The sequence below is a fragment of the Mesoplodon mirus genome, assembly GCF_964341445.2.
Source record: "Mesoplodon mirus genome assembly, chromosome: X".
In the NCBI taxonomy this organism is placed as follows: domain Eukaryota; kingdom Metazoa; phylum Chordata; class Mammalia; order Artiodactyla; family Ziphiidae; genus Mesoplodon; species Mesoplodon mirus.
In genome coordinates this window covers 106,189,634-106,208,879 of record NC_138981.1, presented here as the reverse complement: position 1 = coordinate 106,208,879, position 19,246 = coordinate 106,189,634, and the positions used below count along the sequence as shown (strand labels likewise).

The following is a 19,246-nucleotide window of genomic DNA, read 5'->3' as shown; positions in this document are numbered from 1 at the left end:
CCTAGTAAGTTCCTAACTAAGGAAAAGGTAAGCATCTATCAAGTGAGTAGAAATGATATGGACAGCTTTTAAACTGAACAATTTTTCATAAACTATTAGGCAAGGAGAAAAAGAATGGAGGTAGTTTAAAAATAATTAATTCTAGAGCTCATCATAATCATTGTCTAGCAAACCATTTTATGTTCATAAATTTAAAACCAAGGAGGAATGCCATTACTCAGACCTGGAGGAATGTCCTTGTCTTTGCTGCAAGGACAGACAATAGAATTTGACTTAAACAGTAGAAACCAAAGAAGGCTGAAATGCTGCATTATCTTAAAGGAAATTCAGTTGACAGACTCAATTTTAATCAGAATTACATCTGTAGTTCTTGTCATTTGTAGGTTGTGTACAGCATGGCATATAATTTTTAGTGAATTTTTAAAAAGCTGTATGTTTCAGTACTTGGAGAGTCATCATTTTTGTTAGATTGAAGTTCCAAGCCTTTTTATAAAGTTGTTGATGTATATATATATAAGGTGATTTTAATATTCTTATTTGGGAAAATAATTTTGAATATGTTTTAAGATTGTGAATGCATAGTTGGAATGCTGAGGAGTAAATGGCCTTTAATATTTTTTAATACAGTATTTAGTTTCAGACACAGTTCTAAAGGAACGCTTGGATCCAGAAACATTGGAATCGTTAGGGCTTATCAAACAGTCACAGCAATTCAATCAAAAGTCAGTTAAAATCAAGACAAAACTCTTGTAAGTACACGTATTTTTATGTTGCAGATCAAGTACCTGAGCATGTTTTTTAGTTCTCATGTTGAATACTAGAAGTTTCTAAAGGCGTTTTCAAGATTTTTGTTGTTGTTGCTGTTAGCATGTGTCTTTTCCTTTTAAGAGTAGCCTACGGTTATTGAGTCAGCAGTGAACTTTACCTGTGTGAAACCAATGTTAATTTTTTTCCGTGTTAGAAGTTAAAATAATATTCAATGCTTTTATTACTACCAATAAAATAATTTACAACTGTGGCTTTAAGGTATATTCTTATCAATGATGGAAATAGTGTTATGTTATTAGCGATATCCTTTCCTTGTGTAATTAACATTGGGGTGTCCTTTAAGAATCACTGTTATTTTCTATCCTAAAAGGTAGACAAAGAGGTAAACTTTCAACAACTGTTCTTATGATTGTTTTATATAAGAGAGTAAGAAAATTCAGTGAGAAGAATACAATACTCTTATGCAAGCTTGTTAATTGAAATTAATTTTATCTGCTTTATGATGTTTAATTTCAGTTATAAGCAGCAAAAATTTAATTTGTTAAGAGAAGAAAATGAAGGTTATGCCAAGCTGATTGCTGAATTGGGGCAAGATTTATCTGGAAATATTACTAGTGATTTGATCTTAGAAAATATCAAATCTTTAATAGGTAAGACGTATATCTATATATACTATGTGTTACTAAGATAAATTTTTTTAACTGTTGAAGAATATCCATAAAGACAAAACTAGTGCATTCCCTATAGTTTTTTGTTTTTAAATTAAGAAACGAGAGAAGTGTCTAGCTTGTACTTTTAAGTAATAAAAAAATTTGGGATGATATTTATAAGAAATCTTTTTGTTACTCTTACCTTTGTGTTTGTATTAGTTTCTGCTCTGTAGTATTTCTATTTTTAATTTTTAAGTATTTTCCAATAATTTTATGGAGGGCAGAAAATAAGTAAGCAAACGTGAAACTGTAATAAAATCTTCGGTGACCTCTTGAAACGTGGAGATGTTTAGTTCTTTTGAACTTGATTTTAAAAATACCGAGCAACTTTGATACACATTTTATTTTATCTTTACAACAGTCTGTTAAAGTAAGTGCAGATGTTGTAAAAGTGTAACAAATCGGAAAGTGTTACTTTCCCTACCTTTTAAATAGAATTTCTTTAGCATTGTTCTTTTTATTTGCATTGAGCATTTGGAGGAAATAGTTGGCTTCTATAGAAAGGAGGAATGAATGATAGAAAAATAGGGTACTCCTGATTTTTCAAGAATGGAAAGAGTTTTTGCTCTTTGTTAGGTGTTATGCTATCTCAGGGAAGATTTTGCAGCACCTAGATGTCTTAAGTTTTGAGACCTGTTGGAAAAGTCATATTTGCTGCTTCACTGGTTATATTTTAGAGGATGCTTATGCTCAATTCTCAGTTCTTTCTCTGCTTTTGAAATTTATGGATGAGAAAGAGAGAGGAGGTGTCCCAATCCTTATCCCCCTTCTCCAGTGGGGACCCAGATAAAACCAGATTTACTACAGTAATTTTTGTTTTTAGCTTAAGCTTTTGGTGGCCAACAGGTATAGAGGTAAGGAGCTTTTAGTTTAAATTTACCCTTTTCTTTGAAGTAAGTCTAGTTCTGGCAGCTGATTTAGTCTTTTTGCTACTTTCTTCCATTGTCAAATTAACACCAAGACTGGCAGCCCCTTAAGGCTGCAGGGCTCTTGCTTACCTGTGTAGCAGTGACCCATTAAAAAAAAAAATCCTCCTGTAGGGTTTCCTTTCTGTTCTTTCCAGGGTAGGCTCTACATTTTTCCTGCAGAATTTTGATCTAGTTTGAGATGTTTGTCAGTACTGCCTTGCTATAAGTTTGTCTTTCCTTATATCCTGCCATGTACTCTCTTAAGGTGGTATTCCCCACAAAAAAATTCTCTGCTGTATAAGGTCCTCACTTTTTTTTTTTTTTTTTTACTTTATCTGCTTATTTGTTGACATCTCTTGTCTGTCCTTGTTTCTTCTATTTTTTTTTTGTCCTTGTGAGTTTATACTTTTTTAGTCCTTTGTTATTTTGGGAACATTTCTAAGAGGGATTTTCTTGAAAGTGTGCTTTTATCTAACTGGGAAAAATGTATGCTGTGTACTTTCTTTTCTTGAACTTTGTCCCCATAGAGAACAGGTTATGTTACTGTCTCTGAAGAACAGTGTGACAGTCACAACTGCAAGCTCATAACTCACATGGATATTCCATGAGTATAAACAATTTGATTTCTTGGGCTAAACCTCTGTTCTAGTCCGTCAGGTGTACTGCAAAGCACGTTAGCCCAGAAACACTCAAATGCCACCTCCGCAGTGTAGCCTTATATGGCCACCCCTCACCCCGACACTCTCTGTGGTTCACTGTCTTTCTTTTGAGCACTTAACACCATATAACGTGCACCGTATTTTATGCCACACTCCCACTGGAATGTAAGTAAGCTCCATGAGGACAAGGGTTTTTGTCTGTTTTGTTTAGTACCTCTAACCTCAGTGCCTGGTATATAGGTGCTGGATAAATACTCATCGAAAAACGAATGAATGTTTCCCCCTTTCTAGTAGAGTTTATAGTGATTCTTAGCCTCTTTTCCCTGACATGGAGGATTTGAGAAAGTTCATCTCCCTGGCTTAGTGTTTGTTTCTCTTTGGCTAGCTGATTCCCTCCTCCCCCATTGTCTGAGAAAGGAGTTTTTCATTGACATTAAAGTTGAGGTTAAGACTTCAGTTCCAGTGAGTACTCACTCTTTAAGAGTTAGAATTTATCAGATTCCCCCTCAGTGCAGACTTCAGGTAGGCCTTGTCTCATCTGTCCAGAGCAGTTCACTAACATAGCATCCTGCTTTTCATGGCATCTTTGGATGAGTTTCCTCTTGTTTATTCCCATTGCTTTCTCTTTAGGAGTAACCTAGACAGATAATACCTTATACAGAGCTATCTCAGGTCTGATCTCCTTCACTAGCCATTGGCAGAACTGATATCTGGTTTGGGAGGCATGCATTTTTTAAAAATAAATTTATTTATATATTTGGCTGCATTGGGTCTTCGTTGCTACACGTGGGCTTTCTCTAGTTGTGTCGAGCAGGGCCTACTCTTCGTTGCGGTGCACGGGCTTCTCATTGCGGTGGCTTCTCTTGTTGTGGAGCCAGGGCTCTAGGCTCGCAGGCTTCAGTAGTTGTGGCACGTGGGCTCAGTAGTTGTGGCTTGTGGGCTCAGTAGTTGTGGCTTGTGGGCTCTCTAGAGCTCAGGCTCAGTAGTTGTGGCACATGGGCTTAGTTGTTCTGCAGCATGTGGGATCTTCCTGGACCAGGACTCGAACCTGTGTTCCCTGCATTGGCAGGCAGATTCTTAACCACTGTGCCACCAGGGAAGTCCCGAGGCATGCATTTTAGATACACTTATATTTCAGGGTACTTGGTCTGATCAGGAGAAATCCTTATTTATCATTCTATAGTTAAAAGGTAGTCATTTGCTCCCTAAAAGATTCTGGTACATCAAAATGTTTATGTCCTAAATATAATAAACAGTATATCCTATCAGATAGCCTTGGGCTGTTTACTGCAAGAAAGCAAGGAATAGGAACCATTATGAGTCTGCCTGGTGTTTGTCTGACAGTAAGCTTGAAAAACTTAACAGGAATGGATAGTGATTATTAGTCCCTTGAGCTGCCATATCATAGATGCCTCACAAATGATCCCTGCATCAAGGTGGCAAAAAGCATCTTTTAGAAATTAGAGGAAAGGATATCAGAGGTGGACTCTTTGGCCGTGCCACGTGGCTTGTGGGATCTTAGTTCCCTGACCAGGGATTGAACCTGGGCCCTCGGCAGTGAAGGTGCAGAGTCCTAACCACCGGACCGCAGGGAATTCCCAAAGGTGGACTCCTTTGATTGCTGAACTAAACTATAAGCACTCTACTCTTCTGAATGCCCTTCAAAAAAGTAATAGCTAGGTGTTCTTTTCTTTCTTCTAAATTAGTGGTCAGCAAACCTTTTCTGTAAAGGATGCGATAGTAAATATTTTTTTCCTTTGTGGGTCATGTGGTTTTTGTTGCAGCTACTCACTTTTGCCATTGTAGTGTGAGAGCAGCCATGGACAACATGTAAATAAATGTGTGTCTGTGTTCCAGCACAACTTTATTTACAAACATCAAATGGATTTGACCCATAGGCCATGGTATGCTGATCGCTGCTCTAAATCAGAAGTTCTGGCTAAAAATTAGTCATGGAGCTAGCTTACTTGAGTTTGTTTGTTTGTTTATTTATTTATTTATTTATTTAGCTGGCTGTGCTGGGTCTTAGTTGCGACATGTGGGATCGTTGCCACATGCAGGATCTTTGTTGTCGTGTGTGGGATCTTTAGTTACGGCATGCGGGCTCTTAGTTGCGGCATGTGGGATCTAGTTCCCTGACCAGGGATCGAACCCGGGTCCCCTGCATCGGGAGCACGGAGTCTTATCCACTGGACCGTCAGGGAAGTTCTGAGTTTGGTTTTGGAGACTGAAAATGGTTCTTCCTGGTTTTGGGTTTAGTGGTCCAGGATCTTTTTGGCCTTGGCTCTCTGATCCTTGCCTTCTCACCCAGAATCAGAGCCCTCTTCACCAAACCTCAGGACCTTCATTTGTCGCCTGGTGTCCAAGATTGTAGATTTGGCTGGAGATGGGGAAGGGTGGGGTGAGCGTCTCTCCTCCTTCAGTCTCACAAGTCCTCTTGGTTGCTTGTTAAGTGACCAGAGAAACATTAAAAACAAAATAAAATCCCAAGTCAAATGATTTTATTCTTTGGTAGATTATGGGACATTTAATCTCTTTGACTACATTATCTTGAGCGTACTTAGCATTTTGTCTTTGGATCAGTATGGATATAAGAGCCATTAAGCCTTGAAGCTTCTTATCTTTTTGTCGTCTCTCTCCTATCCCTTGGAAAGGGAAACCAGTTGACTGCTTCCTTTTCCTAAGGTTTTGCTTTATTGGAGTTTCTTTACTATACACTAGTTATGAAGAAGTTGTTTATCTCTACTATGAAAAAGAAGACAGCAATTGGTGTTCTCAAGCATAGTTGTTTTTACAGTTATACTTCTATTTTGTTGGGTGCATTTCTCTGCATCTTGGCTCTCTGGTTCTTGCCTTGAGATGTGCAGTTTTTTGCAAATACTATTTTTTAGAAATAGTCTAGCATAAGTTATTAGCCTGTTTTAGTCCATTCAGGCTTCTGTAACAAAATACCACGGACTGGGGGGCTTATAAACAACAGAAACGTACTTCTCACAGCTTTGGGGGCTGGAAGTCCAAGATCAGGGTGCCAGAATGGTTGGGTTCTCATGAGGGCCCTCTTCCAGGTTGCAGACTGCTAACTTGTATCCTCACATGGTAGAAGGGGCAACGGAGCTCTCTTTTTAAAGGGCATTAATCTGATTCATGAGACTATGCTCTTATGACCTATTTACCTTCCAAAGGCCCCACGTCCTAATACCATCACATTGGGCATTAGAATTTCAACATATGAATTTTGGGGGTACAAAAAACAGCGAGACCATGGTATAGCCTGTTTCTAAAGTAACTCTACATGCCAGAGCCAGGTCATGTCCTTTTGTTCAAAACATGGTTTTTCTTTGTCTTGTAAGGTTTATTCTGTCAGGACATGATGGTTGACACTATCATTCTGTTTTCTTGTCTGAAATGTACAGGCTGGACATCTCTCCAAGTCATGTTTACAATATTACCTTGGCCTTTTTGTTTCTGTTAAGAATCTCAATTTGACCTATTCCTAAAAGAACCATTGTCACTTTTATCATATTTTTGGCCTCTAGTTGCAATTACTTGCTCTAATATACTGGCCATCTTGTCCATCTTTGGGGAGCCTTCAGTTACTTTTCAATGCATTTTTTCAAAGATGTATCATCCAAAAGGTGTGAACTCTCCTCAAGGGTAGGGAAGGCATTTTATTAATCTCTGTATCACAAGCACCTGGCACTTAGTGGGTGGTTATTTAATGTTTATTTAAATGAAGGAATAAATCCATGGCCATTACAAGTCCACCATTTAAAAATGTTTCCGCTTCTGATATGGTTCCCTGTTTGTTCCTCAAAAGGCACGTGTGTGTGTATATTCCTTAATGTAGCTGGTGGTAGAGGTAGGGAGCTAGGCTTATGATCTATCTCAAGATCACATGACTGTTGATGCTTGGGCTGGATAAAAGCCTTTTTTAAGATGTTTGAGCACAAGAGTGTCTGTTCTACCACAGCTGCCATTAGAAAAAAATTATTTTGGACATTTCAAGCTTACTTATTGTTACTAAAATCTTGTATGTGAAATAGCTTAACTGTTATTTAGCAAATCTCTAAGGTTTCAAAAATGGTTTTCTAAGTCCTTGGTTTGGCTACTTTTTCCATATTATGTAGCATAGGTCATTCCAACTGATTGGACTAACTTATGGCACCTGAGACATATAATAGAAAATTCCTAAGCCAGTTTTTCTTTTGTGAAAGATACAAAGGTTGTTATCTATTATAAATAAAAGTTGCATCCTTTTTGTGTAGGTTACTACCTTAAATTGCCTCTAGAAAGAAATTGGTAGTTAGTTGACTGTACAGATCACTGTTAAAATAGCCTTCATGGAATAATACTGTTTAAACAAAACATAATGTCAATGGTTCATATTGTAGCACATTGAAAATATAAACTTTAAAGCAATGTGAATGAAACACATTTCCATGTAACATGTTGCTGTTGTAGTCCTTATTCACAAGTTTTGTGGATGTAGCATAATGGGTAATTATAAGCCAGCCATTTTTTCAAAAGTATATTCAGTGTATTTTTTGTCCTCTCTGACAGAGTAGAGCATTATTCATTTTTATTTAGTTGATTGAACTTTTATATTTATTAAATATAGGAGCAGTTATAAGGTTGGAGAATTTGCTAGATCCTACTTCCATAATCTGTTGTCAGTGACTTTTTTTTCAGCTTTATCTAGGCATAATTGATATACAATAAAATGTGCATGTTTGAAGTGTACAGTTTGAGTTTTAACACATGTATACACCTGTGAAAACATCACCACAATCTAGATAATGCACATTTCTATCACTCCCCGCCCAGTTTCCTCTTGCCCATTTGTATTTCATTCCCCCCCCGTTACTTTCTCTTTTCTCCTCCCCAGGTAATCAGTGATCTGCTTTCTAAACTATAGATTAGTTTGCATTTTCTATAATTCTTTTATAAATGAAATCATATAGTGAGTTTTTTTTGGGTCTGGCTTATTTCATTCAGCATAATTATTTTGTAATTCATCCATGTTGTTGCTTGTATTGGTAGTTCTTTCCTTGTTATTGTTGAGTAGTATTCCACTGTATATTCTACAATTATACTGTACTACAGTTTGTTGATCCATTCACATGTTGATGGATATTTCAGTGTCCTATTATAAATAAAGCTGCTGTGAGTATCTGTGTACAAGTCTTTGTATGGACATAGACATTTTTTCTCTTGAGGTAAATACCTAGGAATGAAATGGCTGGGTCATATGGTGGGTGTTAAGTTTAACTTTTAAGGAAACTGCCAATTTTACAAAGCAGTCGTACTGTTTTACATTTTATATTTCCACCAGCAGCATTTAAAAATTCCAGTTGCTATTTTGGAGTCACTTGTGCATTCATAAGCCATACTTTTTGGGGTGCAAGGACAGGCAAAAATATTTAGAAGTTTTCTTCCCAGAACTTTAGGTAAACATCTCTTTGGAGAATTTATGAAAGTCTGGAGCTCTTTTCAGTAAGAGATGATCACTGTGTTGGTCCTTTCTTTCCTTAGTATGAGAGAAATGGAAGAAAATGTATTCTTAACTTTGCGTTTCATAAAAAGAGGAAAGAAATACTTCTTGTATTTGGAGAGTTTGGTTTTCTAAGTGATTGCTAAGATACTGCAAATTAGACATTAGTTTTATAGCATTTAATATACTTAAGTGTGGAGATAATAGAAGTAACTCTGGAAATCATTAATAGGATATATAAGAATTTTCTTTGAAAAATCCTCTAAGTCATCCATAAGGTATAGTGTTTAGACCTAACATCTCTCCCTAAGTTAACACAGTTGTTCTTTTTCCTCCACCGTTAGAAGAAATCAGTGTTTATTTGCTTGCCCCAGATGAAGTGGTTAGCTTGCATTTAAGGGCTATGCCTAATGAAAAATATGTAATTAAAAATAGTAGAATTCCATTCAGCTTGATGCACAGGGCATGAGGGAACTGATATAAACTGAGGGAACAGCCGATTAATGTGCTCACTCTGGGTCATAAGCATACATTATATTGAGAGGAATGGTGGGTGGAATTGACTATATCATTTAAATTCTCTCTTTTGTTTATTTTGCTGTGTGTAAATCGTTGCATTCTCAAATTAAATGCACATATGATGTGACTGTGCTATAATGTAATTATGGTAACAGCTGAAGCTGAATGCAAATAGAGGTAATAATGTATTAAGAGTAGGGTGGCTGATAGGAATGTTTATTAAATTCATGTCTATTGGCCCTTTTTAGCTTACCCTAGGAGATTAGCAAGGATAAGTAGCCATTGGTACCTATTAAGTGCTTCTTTCCTTTCCCTTTCCTGCTCTACCTAGATTGTTTTCTTACTTCTCTGTTTGCTTGTGTTTTGTCCCTAGCTCCTTGTATTCTCATCATTTTAGTATTAGCAGTATACCTGTTTTCCTTTAGAATGCTGCCCAAAACTATGAATGTACAACTACATTTTGTAGTTTTGTTGTATATGTAAGATAAATTAAAAAATGATTATAAAAATCATGCTCTACTTTCATGAACCTGAACTTTTAACTCATTTGTCAACATTCCAAACACTTCTGCATAAAACATAAAAAAACCTTTAGTTGCCTAACTTATAAGATATATTGTTTGATTTTCATATTTTGCTAAGAATTAAAAATGTGAATCTCCTTCACTAGCGTGAGTAGTCAAGAACTGATGAGATGATGTGGCATAGAAGAAATTTCACTTGACTTAGTGTCACAGGTCCTGGGCTCCAGCCTAAGCCCTGTCATTAACCCACTTTGCAATCCTGGGCAAGTCATATTTCTCATCTGTAACATGTGGGGAGTACCGTGATGACCTTGAAAATTATGAAGATTTCCCTCTGGGGCAGGGGAAGCAAACTTGTAAAAGAGGGAAGGGATATGGGAACAGATGTATATGTATAACTGATTCACTTTGTTATAAAGCAGAAACTAATACACCATTGTGAAGCAATTATACTCCAATAAAGTTGTAAAAAAAAAGTTGTTTTTAAAAACATTTTTATTTTATGTATGTTGTCCCTGAAGGTTAATGGCTTTTCTAAAAATTATGTATAATCACTTTTGAATTTGTGTATATCCATCTGTTGCAGGATGCTTTAATCTGGATCCCAATAGAGTTCTGGATGTCATTTTAGAAGTGTTTGAATGCAGGCCAGAACACGATGACTTCTTTATATCTTTATTAGAATCTTACATGAGTATGTGTGAACCGCAAACACTGTGTCATATTCTTGGGTTCAAATTCAAGTTTTACCAGGTAAAGAAAAATATGTGTGTGTGTGTGTGTGTGTGTGTGTGTGTGTATGTTAATTTTGTGATTTTACATGTAAAATTTAATTTGAATTTTATTTCTTAACGACTGGTTTCAGCTCAGCCATTCTAGCAGAGGGGATAGAAAAAACTACATTAGTGGTATGAATGATGTGATGTGAAAGCCTAGAAGAAAGCATAATATATTTTTGCCTTGAGAGAGATGGAGTCAGGGAAGACTTCACAGAGAGAACCTTTTTTAAACCTGGTCCTTGAAGGATGAGTAGGAGTTTGTTGAGAGTTGTCTGTGCAGAAGTAACAAATAGTGTGTCAGTGAAGACGTGGCAGTATGAATGTACGTAACATATTGAAGAAATGGTACATAGTCTCATGTGGCTGGATTGTAAGATGTGGGGAAAAGAAGGGATAGGAAGTGAGGTTGGAAAGGTTGGCACAACTTTAGATTGTCAAGGGCCTTGAACACTGTATTGAGTTAGAATTTTATTGTACAGGTAGTTACCATTGGAATTTTTTATGGATGTGGATAAATTCTTGAGACGTATCTTACATCATTTTTCACTTAAACCACTACAGTAGTTATCTTGCAAATCTATGCCTCTGATTATTTCTCTTTCAATCCACCTTTCATATTATTACTATTGTTACATTCTGAAAGAGATCTAATTGACTCACTGCTTAAAAACCTTTGCCTGCAGGATGAAATTCAGACTTTTAAATGTGGCAGAAAAGGCTCTTCACCATCTAGTGCCATTCTTTCTTTCTAGCCTCATCTTTAATGATTTTTTCCTTCAAACCTCATATTCTAGTCATATTCAGTTACTAGCCATTTCCTGAACTTAGGTAGAGGCATTGCTATGTATAGACCTCTGTTTACATGCAGTTCTTTATAACTAGAAAACTGTTCTTACCCACCCCCTCTCGCCTATCTTTTCTTCATCTTGTAAACTCTTATTTATTCTTTAAGATCAAGTGCTACTTGCGTTGTAAAGTTTTGGTGGGCACTTCACCCATGCATAATTAGTCACTTCTTAAACTCTGTTCTCATAAAACTTGACACAGGCTTCTAGCACTTATCAGGTTATATAGAATAAACTATGTCTGTCTCCTTTGCTAGATTGTTAGTCATTTAGGATGGTCTATATTTTACTAATTTATCTGGATTAATTTATTGCTTAGCCTATGGTAAATGTTCACTAATTACTACAAATGAGTGATCTATGTTTTAGGAAGATAACTCTCTTGATAGCATGGAGGATTTTAATGTAATAAGGCCTCTGTTGCCTTTTTGATATAGCTTTCCTAATTTGTCTACATGCCTGGGATATTCAACTAGTCAAGAAGTACTCATTTATTGAGTTTTTAGGGTATGTTGTTGCTTTGCTAAGCACTGAGGCTACTCTGGTAAAGAGTGTCTATTCCTGTCCTCTGGAGCTCAAGTTCAGGATAGTAAGACAGTTTTCTTTTAGGATTCTCAAATATATACCACCTACTGCCTTTGCTTATCTTCAGTTTTTCATTTTTCTGGAATGCTCCAGAAGAGAAATTAGATCAGAACTAAAAGCATATAGCTTTTTGATACCAAACAAGATGAATGGCAGGGTCTTGGGGCAAGAGCATTTCACCTTGGTTCAAAAATTAGTGATGGCAGACGTTCCTATTCCTACCAGTAGCCAGGGAGTCTGCTCTTAGTACAGAGAAAGAGAAGTTCAAGTGTTTCATCACATTTTAAGAGGCACCTTGATTGTTTTGGGTTTGAGAACATGAAGCCAACTGCTGAAATGACAGGGTAGCTGAAATTTAACTTGGGCACGATTAATTAGAATATAGGTTAGGGCTTTGGAGACGGAGGTTTTCAGAGCATATTGCAGTGAATATGGATGACCTACTGCTTAATATCAAGTATTGTTAGTTGAATGTGAGTTTCAGAATTAAAAATTTTTATGTGAAAATATTCCTCATATTGGTAACACTTTTTGAGCTGAATTAAAATATCCATGGGGGTTGACCAATGTTAGAATGATCCTTTTTTTAGTAGATAATGGGGCCTTTGTCTTATATAAGAAATACCCAACCAAGAAACATTTGATTTAGAAATGACCTATTATTGGAAAGAGTAACCCTTGTATTGCTCTGTATAACAGCATTCCCTTATTTCTCTTGCCTGAGCTATCTTGTTTTGAGAATATGCAGTCTTAAGGACCACTGCGGGCAGGGGAAGAAATGTCAGGGCTTTTAGATAATTTGTGGTCTTGGGAGGTAAAGTAGGAAAAGCCATGAAAATAAAAAATTGCTTAGGGCATGTAACCTGGGGAATTGGCTCCTAGGCGTGTATGCTCACCCTGTGTATTGGTCCCTTGCCTAACTCCACTCCCCCCTCCCCATCACTACCTGAAAATGTTTACTCCCACTGACCATAACCCATGTTTTCACCAGTTGGAAATTATTTGGATCAACAGGCTTCTTTTAATTTTTTTCCTTAATGCTTAGGACTTCTAGGCAAAGGTAATTATTTCTGCTATGAAGTCAGTGAGAGTGATTTTAATTCTGGTTTCAACCTGAGGTTAGCTATACTGGATGTTTTGACTTGGAAGGGTGGTACAGATGTAAACAGTTTTAGGGCACATGACCAATTTGGAAAATTGGGCAAGTATGTCTGTTTGATTCTCCTAACAGGGATTGCTACAATAGAGGGTTTAGGGACAGCATGAAGGTCAGCACAAAGGGCAGGAAGAAAGGAGTACTAGAAAGTATGAGGATATTTAAAGACAAACTTGGCTGGAGTTGTCTTGCCACAGGAAAGAGGAAGGAGATGATGACTCTCACCCTTGATTTCTGGATTCAAAACACAGTAATAGTAGTAATAGTACCATGGTCAGTCACCGTTATAACCCAAAATTTATTCATTTAAGAAATATTGACTGAGTACCTCTTATGTGCCAAGTAGAGTGTTGTGGGTAGGAATCAGGAATTCAGTTTTGGGCATGTTAAGTTTGACATACCTGTTAAAGATTTAGATATCCAAGTGGAGATGTTGAGTAAATAACTGGATATTTGTTTTGTTTTTTTTATAAACTTATTTATTTGTTTATTTTAGTTTTGGCTGCATTGGGTCTTCGTTGCTGCGTGCTGGCTTTCTCTAGTTGCGGTGAGCGGGGGCTACTCTTCACTGCGGTGCGTGGGCTTCTCATTACGGTGGCTTCTCTTGTTGCGGAGCATGGGCTCTAGGCACACGGGCTTCAGTAGCTGTGGCTCGCGGGCTCTAGAGCACAGGCTCAGTAGTTGTGGTGCACAGGCTTAGTTGCTCTGTGGCATGTGGGATCTTCCCGGACCAGGGCTTGAACCCGTGTCCCCTGCATTGCAGGCAGATTCTTAACCACTGTGCCACCAGGGAAGTCCCAATAACTGGATATTTGGATCTGGTGTTCTAGAGAAAGGACTGGGCTAGAAATAGAAATGTGGGTGCCAAAAGCACATAGATGATATTTAAAGTTGTGATACTGGATGAAATCATCAAGTTAGATATAGAGACATAAGAGAACCAAGGGCTGAGCCTTGGGGCACTCTGATGTTAAAGGGCCTGGGAGAAGAGGAGGAACCAGCAAAGGAGGTATAGAAGGAACACATACATATAAGGAAAGAGGAAAACAAAAAGAATATAGCATCTTGGAAGCTAAATGGAAGAAAGAATGATCAATTCTGTTAAATATCTCTGATAGGTCATTTAAGATGAGGACTAAAAAATGGTCATTTGATTTATCAGCAGGGAGGTCAGAACTAGCCATATTTGTAGAGTTTAGGTGGTGTTAAAAGAGAATGGGGGGAGAGGTATTGGAGACGATGAGAACAGACAGCTGTGTGAAAGAGTTGCTACAAAGAGGCACAGACAAATGGGGTGATAGCTGGTAGAGGAAGTGAACTCAAGATTTTTTTTTGAAGATGGGAGAGAGAATACATTTATATGCTGATGGGAATGATTGAATAGAAAGGAAAACTGGTGATGTAGGAGAAAGAGGAGAGAATTATTGGATCAGTGTTCTTGAGTAGGATAGAGAGAATGCAGTTTATGGCATAAGTGATGGATGGAGTTTAAATAGCATAGAGAATTCATCTGTAATAACAGGTGGAAAGGCAGCATATGTGGGTACAGTTGTTGGTAGGTGGGTAGATCTGATGGTGAGAATTTATAGAAGTCCTATTGATTGCTCCAGTTTTCGTGCTGAAATAGAAAGCAAGGTCATCAACTGAGAGAGAGGATGAGAAAGGAGGTATTGGAGCTTAGGAGAGAAAGTAGGAAATAGTTGTGTAAGAGTGTGGGAGAGTGAATGGACAAGAGGAATAGAGTATGATTGGCCAGCAGCATTAAGGACCCACTTAAGGGTGGATATGTGAAATTAGCACTTTGAGGAGTTGTAGCTATTGGTAATATTAAAGTTCAGGATATGGAGTGAATGGCTGAGATAGGGTACAGGAGATCTTTGGAAGAGTGGAATTCAAGGAACTGAGAGACCAAGATGATGGAAGAATCACTAACGTGTATTTGAAAATCTCCAAAAATTAAGAAAGGAATAGAGTTGGGGAAAGTGACAGTGAATCAGAAGCTAAGATCATTCATTGCCAAGTGAAGGACAGTGACCCAGGAGTCCACAGATGACAACAATGGGACATAACTAAAAGTGGCAGAGTAGAGAACTCCAGAGCTCTGTCCCTTCATGAAAACAACTAATGAACTGGTAAAAAACTGAATCGACTTTTACAGAACTCTGGAATTTAGTAAAAACTTAAAACAACTAAGGAAAGGTTTGGTGAAGAAAGAAGCTGCTATTTGGGGTGAGAGAGCACTGTGATATTTTAAATTGCCTGCCTACTATCCCTCACACCCAGATTGATGGTGGCTGTGAAGATAGAAGCGTGCACTCCTAGTACAGATTGCTAATGCCAAAGGATATAAAGAATTGTTTTCAAAGAATTCAGCCTGTCTGGCTGCTACCTGAAGGACTGATGCAAGGGCCTGTCTTTTTTTTTGCCTGATTGGGAGCATCCCTAGGGCTGGGGTGGCTTTTGCCAAAAACATTTGAAGACACAACTATTGGCTTTAGCAGTCTGGAGTAAGAGACAACAGTCAGACAAGCAATAGAGAGACTGAAAGCCTGGGAAGGAAGAAGTTGGATAAGGAGATACATAGGGGAATAAGGGCTTTAGGAAAGTTCCTGTATGTACCACGGAATCAGAAAAAAAAAAGGCCAAGCACATGCCCAGAACTGGATGCATGCTCAGAAAAGGGCTGAGAAGACCCTAAGCTTTTTCCTCTGGCTGGCCTTCGGGCTCTACACAAGCAGGAAGTGAAGACTAAGGCAGAATTGTAAATGGCCCAGCTAAGTGTTGAGGAGTGCCCTAACACAGAGCCAATGTGCAAAGACTGGAAGAGTATTTTTTTCTTTTTTCTCTTCAGGCCTTTAAGAAATGCCAAACACTAGCTGACCACTAAGCTAAAACGAAACAGATTTCAATGGCCACACACAATAATAGTACAGACTTTACAAAATGAGTTTAGAGAAGTCACTAAACAAACAACAATAAACCACAGTAAGCAGCATCAACAAATCCCACAGAGGGGGCAGGAGCTGATTTTCAGAGTTGCTGCACAGTATTCAAAATGTTCAATTTTCTGCAAGAAATAATGAGTTACGCAAAGAAACAAAGTAAGGGTCATTCATAAGAAAAAGGAAATTAATAGAAACTGTCCCTGAGGAAGCCCAGGCAATGGACATCCTAGATAAATAATTTAAATCAACAGTCCTAAATATGCTTATTATCTATAGGATACCATGGGGAAAGAACCAAAGAAAACCAGGAAAGCACTGTCTCACCAGACAGAGACTATCAATAGAAAATACAGAAATTATTAAAAAAAAAAGGAACCAAACAAATTCTGGAGCCCAAAAGTGTGGTAACTGAAATGAAAATTCACTAGATGGGTACAACAGCAGATTTGAGAAGGCTGAAGAAACAATTAGACAACTTGATAAGTTAATTGAGGTTGAAAGGAGCAGAAACAGAAAAGAATGAAGAAAAATGAACAGAGACCTATAGGACACCATCAAGTGTACCAATATGTGGGGAGTTCCCTGGTGGTTCAGTGGTTAGGACTTGGCGCTTTCACTGCTGTGGTCCTGGGTTCAGTCCCTGATTGGGGAACTAAGATCCTGCAAGCTGTGCGGGCGGCCAAAAAAAACAACAAAAAAATGTGTACTAATATGTACATTATGGAGTCCCAGAGGCAGAGGAGAGAGAGAAAAGGACAGAAAGTGTATTTGAGAAAGTAATGGTCGGAACCTTCCCAAATTTGATGAAATATATGAATCTACACATCTAAGAAACTCTAGGAACACCAAGATGGATAAACTCACCAGAGATCCACACTGAGACACATTATAGTCAAATTGTTGAAAGACAAAGAGAATCTTGAAAGCAGCAAAACAGATGTGGCCCATTGCATACAAGAGATCCTCAGTGAGATTGACAGCTGATTTCTCTTCAGAAGGCAGTGGGATGGCATATATAAAATGCTGAAAGAATGAAACCAAGAATTCTATGTCCAACAAAACTATCCCTCAAAAATGAGAGATTATGATATTCCAAGGTAAACAAAAGTGGGGGGAGTTCGTTGCTGGTAGACCTACCCTACAAGAAATGCTAAAGGGAGTCCTTTGGGCTGAAATGAGAGGACACTAAACAGTAACTTGAAGTCATATGAAGAAATAAAGAACACCGATTAAGGTAACTACATAAGTAAATATAAAAGCCAGTATTACTGTATTTTTTTGGTTTGTAGCTCCTCCTTTTTACTTATATGATTTAAAAGACAAAGGAATAAAACAACAATTATAAATCTAATTGGCACACAATGTATAACAATATAAAAGGGGGAGGGATAGAGATTTATAGGTGCAGAGTTTTTGTATAATATTGAAGCTAAGTTTGGACTTCCCTGGTGGTCCAGTAGTTAAGATGCTATGCTTCCAGTGCCGGGGACGCGAGTTCGATCCTTGGTCAGGGCACTCAGATCCCACATGCCATGCTATATGGCCAAAAAAAAAAATGAAGCTAAATTGATATTAATTCAAAATAGGTTATTATAAGTTTAAAGTGTTAATTGTAAGATTCAAGATAACCACTAAGAAAATACTTTTAAAAATAAATAGAAGAGGAAAGGAGAAGGGAATCAAAATAGCACACTACAAAAAAAGACAGTAATGGAGGAAATGAGAAACAAAAAATAATATGAGACATATAGAAAACAAATAACAAAATGGTGGAAGTCCTTCTTTGTCACTAATTATTTAAATGTAAATGGGTTAAGCTTTGTAATTAAAGAGCAGAGTTTGGCAGAATATATAAAAAAGCATGATCCAGACCCACCAAGGTCACGCAACTTTTCTGTACTGTTAAAATTCATTGTAATAAAATGAGAGGGAAAAAAAAGCATGATTCAACTATATGTTATCTATAAGAGACTTACTTTAAGATCCAAAGATATAAATATGTTGAAAGTGAAAGTATGGAAATAGATACCCCATGCAAATAGTATCCAGGAGAGAGCTGGGGTGGCTATATAGACTTTAAGACAAAATTTTGTATACTAGATAACAAAAGGCATTATGTATTGATAAAAGGGTCAACCTATCAAGAACGTAACACACAACAGTTAATAAATGTATATGCACCAAACAGAGCCTTAAAATATATGAAGCAAAGATTAACAGAATTGAAAGGAGAAATAGACAGTTCTACAATAACTGTTGGATATTTCCATACCTCACTCTCATTAATGGATAGAACAACTAGACAAAAGATAAGGAAATAGAGGACTTGAACAACACTGTAAACCAGTCAGACTTAACAGACATATATAGAACACTCCACCCAACAACAATAGATTACACATTCTTCCTGAGTACACATGGAACATCCTCCAGGATAGACCTTATATTAGACCACAAAACAAGTCTGAATACATCTGTGACATTGAAATCATACAAAATATCTTCTTTGACCACAGCAGAATGAAACTAGATCACAGATGAAACTAGATCACAGCAATAGTGAGGGATAGTGAGTGATAGGAAATTCAGAGCTGGGTGGGCTTTAGGGAGCATGGAGGGAGAATAGTCTGAAAACAACTATAAAAAGCAAAGATGATTCATAGCCCATCTCCAGGCCTAGTAGTGTGAGGGGTCTGGGGAAAATAGCCACCACTTGACTGGGTTACAGTGGGAGTGGTGTTCCTAGTGAGTCTAGTCTTTGTTCACGTGTCAAGGTGAAGGGGGGAGGAGAGGTTTAGAGGATATATTTAGAGGAGAGGTTCAGGATATGGGGGGGTTTGCTGAGGATGGATCATGAATTCCAGAGGATTCCATGGAAGTTTTTTAAGAATGCTATGGATAGGTAGGATAGGACAGAACAGGGATTGTGCAGAGCAATAGGAAGATCTGTTTACGGGAGTTGACATTTGTCCTGAGAGTCGGGGGCTTCTTGTGACTCATTTAAACAGAGATAATGGGAAAAATGAGAATATTCCTGGTGGATTCAAGTCAGGTAGTGAGCTTTTGTGGGTTTGCTCCAAAAGTGTGACCACCATTTTTTTTTTTTTTTTTGCGGTACGCGGGCCTCTCACTGTTGTGGCCTCTCCCGTTGCGGAGCACAGGCTCCAGACGCGCAGGCTCAGCGGCCATGGCTCACGGGCCCAGCCGCTCTGTGGCATGTGGGATCCTCCCGGACGGGGGCACGAACCCATGTCCCCTGCATCGGCAGGTGGACTCTCAACCACTGCGCCACCAGGGAAGCCCCACCATTTGTTTTTAATGGGAAAATGTTTTGATACTAAATAACCACTTAAAAAA

At 37.9% G+C, this 19,246-nt stretch overlaps 1 protein-coding gene across 15 annotated transcripts in view; it reads left to right on the top strand.

Annotated features, from left to right (window-relative positions):
• Window positions 1–19,246, top strand: part of THOC2 (THO complex subunit 2) — a 113,180-nt gene that overhangs the window by 25,675 nt on the left and 68,259 nt on the right. For 9 of the 15 annotated variants that reach the window (XM_082610685.1, XM_082610694.1, XM_082610692.1 and 6 more), the window contains exons 6-9: window positions 628–749; window positions 1,285–1,418; window positions 10,166–10,332; window positions 13,441–13,491. In XM_082610685.1, coding sequence (XP_082466811.1) covers window positions 628–749; window positions 1,285–1,418; window positions 10,166–10,332; window positions 13,441–13,491 — 474 coding nt within the window. The remainder of the gene's footprint in view (window positions 1–627; window positions 750–1,284; window positions 1,419–10,165; window positions 10,333–13,440; window positions 13,492–19,246) is intronic. The other 6 variants (XM_082610688.1, XM_082610696.1, XM_082610687.1 and 3 more) reach the window with 1 other exon arrangement.